The sequence below is a fragment of the Humulus lupulus genome, chromosome 4, assembly GCF_963169125.1.
Source record: "Humulus lupulus chromosome 4, drHumLupu1.1, whole genome shotgun sequence".
Lineage (NCBI taxonomy): Eukaryota > Viridiplantae > Streptophyta > Magnoliopsida > Rosales > Cannabaceae > Humulus > Humulus lupulus.
Window position 1 is genome coordinate 15,058,182 of NC_084796.1, and position 7,774 is coordinate 15,065,955.

At 27.6% G+C, this 7,774-nt stretch overlaps 1 protein-coding gene across 1 annotated transcript; it reads right to left on the reverse strand.

The window, feature by feature from the left end:
• Positions 1-737: 737 nt before the first annotated feature.
• Positions 738-1,851, reverse strand: LOC133830025 (uncharacterized). Its single transcript, XM_062259917.1, has one exon. The coding sequence runs from the start codon at positions 1,696-1,698 to the stop codon at positions 1,078-1,080; it is 621 nt and encodes a 206-aa protein (XP_062115901.1). The 5' UTR covers positions 1,699-1,851; the 3' UTR covers positions 738-1,077.
• Between the last annotated feature and the right edge of the window lie 5,923 nt (positions 1,852-7,774).

Sequence of the window (7,774 nt, forward strand, 5' to 3'; positions counted from 1 at the left end):
TAAGAAAGACTCGTGGAGTAGGCAGATTTAACTGCTGAACCACGTAAAAATCATGCTTATATATTATCATATTTTTATTGGCCATTACTAGTTATTGTTTACGTGCTCTTCTTTCACTGTTGACGAAAAACGACGTCAACAAACATATATGTTGTTGGGAGAACATAGGCATATGGTTTGGTAAGGGTTGCTCTCCACAAGTTCTCTCTTGTATTACTATTTTCTAATCATCTTTGTGTAGATCGTGAGAGATTCAAATATGAACATTGGAGACTCAATGTCAGGTATGTTTTATCTCTATATATTCAATTCAATGCTCTAAATAAAATGTGTTCTTGGATTGTTGTATGAGCATATAATGTTATTTTGAATCTAATTTATAGATCTAATGCTCGTAATTATCAGTCTCATTTAAACTTTTTTTATTTAATATTGAAAAAAAAAAACGCAAAGAAAATCTATATTTATATCAGTGGATGGATATAAACGGAGCTATCAAAAACTGTCATTCTGACAGGTTTCCTAAGTCAAAAGAAAAAAAAAAAGCGTACAAAATGTTTGTATTCGAAACTTTGGATAAAAAAGTGGTCGTCGATGATAGTTCATTTGCTAAAGTCCTCTTTTATGGTCATCCTTTAGTTTCACGTCGTTTCTAGATGGATTTATTGAAATTTATCAGCTAATTCGCTCGTTATGTTAATACATACAGGTGTTATTTTGAGCTGGATCAAAACTGGTTTTCTTAAAAGGAGTTCAAATAATCTATCCATATTTTGGTTTTTTTTAGTCTCTTGGTAAACCCTTTTATTCTCCAAGAAAGAGAAAACACACACTTCTTCAAATATATATAAATATATTAGTATATATGCATATATCCATATATATAATTACCAAAGATATTACATCACAAGTGACATGACTGGTTTACCACCACCTGTAATTGCAAAACCAGCCATGAAACACCAATGAAAAAAAAACCCCTACAACTAATCTACAGTACTAATGGATTTTCTCCAATAAAACACATTATTTTACATATAACATAGGATTATCTTCTTCCCCCTTCATATATGCATCCTATAAGTCCATTAATTCAACATCACAAAGCATTTCTCTAGCTTCAAAGACCCTTTGTTTGTTGACCCTTGCAATAAAATCATCAGCCCTTTTCTTCAAATCCTCATTAGGCAAAGTTATAACCTCACCAACATGAAAATCCTCCAACTTTTTCTCCACAACTACAACCCCTTTCTCACCATCATCTACCTTTTCCCAAGTGATCATTTTTTTCTGCTCTCCTATGCATATTAGTCTGTTTTCCTCATGAGGAACTAAAGCTTGCAGGTGTTTAATTTGCTTAGCACTGGTGCTTATGTACTCTTCATAGTAAGAGTGATCAGTAGTGGTAGTTGGAGAAGACTTTTCTGAGGAAAAGATTTTGGACTCTCCAATAAGGGCAACAATAATGAGGTTTCCCACTATGAAAACAAATTTGGAGCTGAAAAAGAGTGAAGGGAGTTTTGGGACATAGACAAATAATATGACCTCCATTGAAGAAGTTATGGGGGGAAGCCATAGAGGGCTCAACAAGTATAGACTTGCTATTGCTGTCAAGGAATGGAAGAATAAATTCTTCAAAAGCTGATTCCTTCTGTATTTGTTGATTGCCTTAATCTTTTCAAGCTTGATTGGATCCATTTTGAAGCTTTTTGGTTTCCAAAAAAATGGATTGAAATATGGGTTATGGAGTAAAACTAATGTTTGGCAAATGGAGTGAATTTTTAAGAAGGAAGGGCTCAAAGCCTAGATCAAAAATACATGAGGGAGATTTCATCTGCCTGACCATATAAAAATTCTAAAGGCAACCTTATATATAGTGGTGGTGGGGTTACTTTGGTAATTATCAAAATTAATCACTTGATACTTTATAGTTATTTTGTATGGGGAGGTGACTTTTTAAAAAGCTATTGGAGTTTAGTTATTGCTTCCTTTTGTATTTTAGGCTACACTTTACTTTTCTCCTTCTTGTTAATTTATATATATATATATAACCATATTTTAGAATATTATCATTGAGCATATATGGGATTCTGCTTTTTCATTAATTATTCACATCAATTAGATAGTGAAAATCAAAATTTTCAAAACCATATGCATATATAGTACATGGTTTTATATATGTTCATGAGTATTATATAGATCAATAGTGGTTAATTTGTGATTTTGTTTATGCATGCTTCTTCTAATTATTTATTTAATGATATGTTAATTGAACAGAAGGTTTTGGGATCCGCTTCACTTATTGGGTGAATAACATAAAGAGTGAACTTTAATTAATTGATATTATCTACTTTCTTCACATCTAATAAAGCATAATTTCCACTACTTACAAAGCATTTATAATATACTTTTTATTATTATTATTATTTTGTTGGGGAGGTGTTTGATTAAAGTAGCTACTTGGCTTTTTTTCTCATAATTTTATTGGTAGACGGCACATTGTGGAGTACCACACAAAAGGTTACAGAAGAGACATGAGAAGTTGGTTATTAGAAGTCCTTGTCAGAACTGTGTCATATCTGATTAAGCAAATTCAGAAATACAATATATTTTAACTATATACTATAAGCTTTTGGTTCGGATATTACCCAGTAAAATCCGAGTAACAAGCTTAAAGACTATAATCATAATACTTTAAATTACAGCTAATATACTAAGTAGAGTTCATTGCATTTTTATGACTTTTAAAAATAATGAATACCAAAATTTAAAGCTAAATCTTAACAACCCATATGTTCACACGCAGAACTTAAATCTGCTGTCCCTTTTTTAATTGTTTGTTTATGTTTCACCAATTAAAATATACCAACTCATAAAATAATAACTCACCCATTTAACAAATAATATTTATTTTCATTTCTATTTTCTTAAAAAAAAAAATCATATTCTTCATTTCTAATAAGAGATATGTAGTAGGGTGAACATCAGGCGAATTTGTTGGATTTAGATACATCGGATTCAGGTTTGTTGGGTTTCGGATTTGGAAATAAAATATCGAACCAGCCTAGTTGTACATCGAATTCGAACAGGTTTCCAGTTCGAATTATGGAGGTTTTTCAGACTTTATGTATTTGTAGTCTCTTTAAATTCTATAACCCAATATTTTTTCTTCATCTTCCTTTACAAAAGTTTTGTCCTTATGTAAAAGTGAACACAGGGACGGAGCCACTTATGTACAAAGGGAGCTTTCCCTACCTCCATTTTTTTTTTCAAAATTTTTCTTTAGTATTTATATATAATTTTCTTTAAAATTTATATTTAACCCTTCTCAAAAAAGAATTATACTTTAGCCCCCTTGGATTGGTTTTCTACCTCATCCCTGAGTGAACACGTATTGACTTGTGTGAGGAGATAATCTACCATTAGCTAGAAACATTTTAAATTGTTATTTTGATACTATTTATAAAGGTAAAAGTATATTATTGTTAGAAATTAAATATAGACCAATTGACCAAAAGTAAATTAATGCAACACTAAAAGAAAAATTACACGCAAGTAAACTATTGATTTTTTGCAATTTGATGCATATAATATCATATGGCACTATTTGATAGAGTAAATAATAATGGGGTGTTTGTTATGAGGTTTGAGTTTGTGGGAGTAGAGTTAGATGAGGTTTAGATTAAAAGAATGTGAAACTCAAGTGTTCAAAGGGGTTAAGATTTACCCTCAAATCAAGCTAAAAAATGAGACTCACTTGGAAACACAAACTCAAGCCATCAAAAATAAATTTACTAAACATGGATAGATTTGGCATTCTCATTCTCACCAAACCAAACACTCATACCAAACACCCCTAAGAGTATTATTATTTGACACTTTAAGGTGTCCAGCACCACATGGGATTATTCTTCATTATTCAATTAATTATAAATTCAAATTGTGTAGTCACCGATATATTAAATTGCACCAATAATAGTATGCGTTGTTGAGATAAATGTGTCAAAACTTGGAATCTTTCTTTGATGCAATATATAATTGGTGATACCTATTGAGATATCATAGGAACAATTGTATAGGATATTAGAAATTGAAATAACTTCATCATGAAGTGTAAGGAAAGGAGTTTGGTCCTCCTGACATGGGGAATGAATTCCATCTAATAAGGCTGCAATTAATTTGTACTATAAGAAGAATTCCATTAACCTTAACTGGCAAGAAGGAACTCGTTGGGTCCAATACGGGTCCTCACTTTATAGTTAAAATACAAAAGCAGAAAGAAACACCTTTTTAATTATTTTCCAAGTTGTGTCCATAGGTGGAATCTGCTTAAAGATAAAATTAAAGAGTAATTAATAAAGACTGAAAGAACAAAAGTCATTAACATGTCATCCTCCTTTTGCATGCTCCTGTTTCTTCATCTATGGATAAAATTATAGGATTTTTTTAAGTCGATGTACTTATTTTTTACACTTTATAACACTTAAGTCTCAAAAATTGATTTTGTATTAGTTAGGTTCCCAACGTTTTCAAATCTTATCATTTAGGTCCTTAAAATATTATTTTTATTTCTTTTTTATTTTAAAATACATAAAAAAAATTACAAAATAAATGGTGAATCAATCCTAAAAAAAATTTCACTTAATTTATGACAATAACAAATATTATATTGAAAAATATATTTTTTTTCATGACATTTTTAAAAATATTTAATATTTTTATAAATTAAATTAATGTTTTATTAAAAACAATATTCTTACCTACGTGGTTGTCGTTTAATTAATACTAATAACTATATTTTTTCGATTATCTTGATAATATTAGTTTTTATTGTGTCTATGTTTACTTATTTATACATTTTTTTTAATAATGCAACTTCTAAGTGAATAGTATATAAAGCTATTTTGTAAATATATATGTGCTTAATTATAAGTTACAAAATAAAAATAAATGTATACATAATAAATATTGATAATCTTGGAATAGTTCAGTTATTAATATTTAAAAAATATATAGGTAAAATATTTTTTTAATGAAAAATTAATTTAATTTATAAAACTATTAAATAATTTTAAAAATGCCGTAAAAATATATTGATTCTCAATATCATGTTTGATATTTTCATTAATTAAGATGTCTAATTTTTTTAAGATTAATTCACCATTTTTTTGTATTTTTTATGCATTTTAAAAGAAATAAATAAATAAAAATAGCATTTAGGACCTAAATGATACAATTTGAAAATATTAGGATCTAACTAATACAAAATTAACTTTTGAGACATAAGTGTTACAAATTGTAAAAATTAAAAAATATATCTGAATAAAATTAGGACCTAACTGATATATATTATCTTCATAATGATATTGCTCTGACCATGAAGATATATTTTGATGTCGTGATCAAGTACAATTACTTAGTGGTGAAAATAAATGTTTTTTGTTTTTGCAAAATTATTATTTTTTAATAATTTTATATAAAAGAATCTTTAATATGTCTAGTATTTTTTAGAAGGTATCGAGTGTGCTAGAGAATATGTTGAATGTATCTTAAATGTCATTATGCAAGAAATTTACCAAAGTATCCTTAATTATATGAAGGGTATTGCTAAAACTGAATTATTTATCAACAATTGGGAAAGAGATAGGCAGGTATATCATTGGAACTTTGAAAGTAACATTGATATAGTGATGAAAAGAAGCATGTATATAATAATACCACGATGTGGTTTTTCTTCTTTTGTATATATATATAAATATATGGGGAAGAAACTTCATCGAGTGGCCCAAAAGAGAAGTTTCTTGACAAATTATCAGAATTGTTTATTTGGCACAAAGATACTACTTAATAAGTTTGACCTAACACCAACAAATAATGCACTGCTTTAAGATATCGCTGGCTCTTATCTTCTTACTCTATATTTTAGAGAGGAAAACACACTTAGCAGACGGCTCTTCTATGCTTTAAAAGACCAAAAATATATAAGTTTTTTTCTTTTTCATGCATGTGTACATAACTTATATAAGTACGTATATGTATACCAAAGTACAATACAGTACTAAAGGAAATCCAAATTTAATTAATTTGCAAGTTGCATTTAACAAAAAAATTATTTAATTTTAATTTTTGCTAATATATATTTGTATATATATATATATATGTATGTATATGAAAGGTATGATATGAAGCAATACAGATCCATTTTAGCACATGGGCAAGTTGAACATGTGGATCCTAATAAATCTTTTCAATTGCAACTTTAGCAAAAAATTATAACGAAAACCCAATGAGGGCTCGAAAGCCATGTAATAAAAGCCACTTTTAGATATTATCAATTTACATATCAGGTCCTATATTAATTCACGCAAAGGTGTTTAATGGATTGAAAAGATTGGAATCCAATCCCATCTTATTGTACCATTATATATATTTTATTTATTTGAAGGAACATTCTATGTTTTTTCTTACTGTTATTATTAATTTTAGCAAATTGTCATGGTTAAACTTAAGCTTCCCTTAGGGGCGGTTTGGCATGTAGAAATATGGAGACGGGAATATGAATTTGAACATTTTTTCATGTTTGGTACTAGGTTTGAATTTTTTTAACCTGGAAGTGTTTTAACTTTTTCTGATTCTAGCTTCAAGTGAAACGCATCTGACAGGTAGTTTTCAGATACCAAAGAATGTGAAACACTTCAAAATTATTTTTTTTTTTTAAAAAAATCTTAAACCAAATTTTTTTTAGTTAATGACTTATTTTGTTTTTGAAGCTTATAATATAAAAAAGAACATACATATCAATGATAAATAATGTTTGTTTATTTAAATAAATTGATATGTAAAGCATTTATATTATCGCTTTAGTTTAAAATAACAAGTGAAATATTATTAAAAATAATATAAGGGTATTTTTATATTTTTAAAAATTATACTAGATTCTAATATTTAAGGATTGTATTTTTTATTCCTATTAAAAAAATTATGAGTAAAATTGTTTATAAATTATAATCTAAGGAAAATTTTGGTGGTTTTTTAAAATGTCATTTGCTATTTATAATTATATTATTAATTATTTTGATCAAATATATTATTATATTAATTTTATGAAAATATAAAAACTTGACAGATTCTTATGCACAACCAAACAAAAAAAAATGATATTCTCATTAATCATATATTAGATTCCAATGCACAACCAAACATAGTGATACAAGTTTCCAGACTATAAGATTACACTAATTAACTTTTCCAATAATATGAAAATTGTGAACTTCTCGTACCAAACGGTCCCTTAAGGCGTTCATTTATTTGGGTAGTGGATTAATTGGACCGGCCCAAGGGATGGATCTTATGCAAAGTTAATTAATTGGGCCAGTCTATTTGTTGATGATTAGCCTATTTTCCTCATTCAGAAGTTTTACTTTGATAATTTTAACCACTATTGTTAGAGAAACATAAGTACAAAATTTTAAGTATCTTTACAATTATATACATATATAACATAAAATAATTACAAAAATCTCCTACATAATTTTATTTACAAAAATACATAGTCACGTCATCAAGAAATACTGGATTTCAAAAATAATATACTTAAATTATAAACATTTTTGAAATCCCAATTGTCCCATTTTTCTAGGTTTTCAAAAGTAAAATTTTGGTTACTTATGATGGTGATAAATTACAAATTAGTTACTTTTTCACGAAAAGGTTTATTTTTAGAGCATATTATTTCATATATTTTGGTTACCTCCAAAATTTATTTGTTGAAGTA

Bases quoted from the DNA above. Each gene is read 5' to 3' on its own strand.
- LOC133830025 (XM_062259917.1), bottom strand. From the start codon at position 1,698: ATGGATCCAATCAAGCTTGAAAAGATTAAGGCAATCAACAAATACAGA.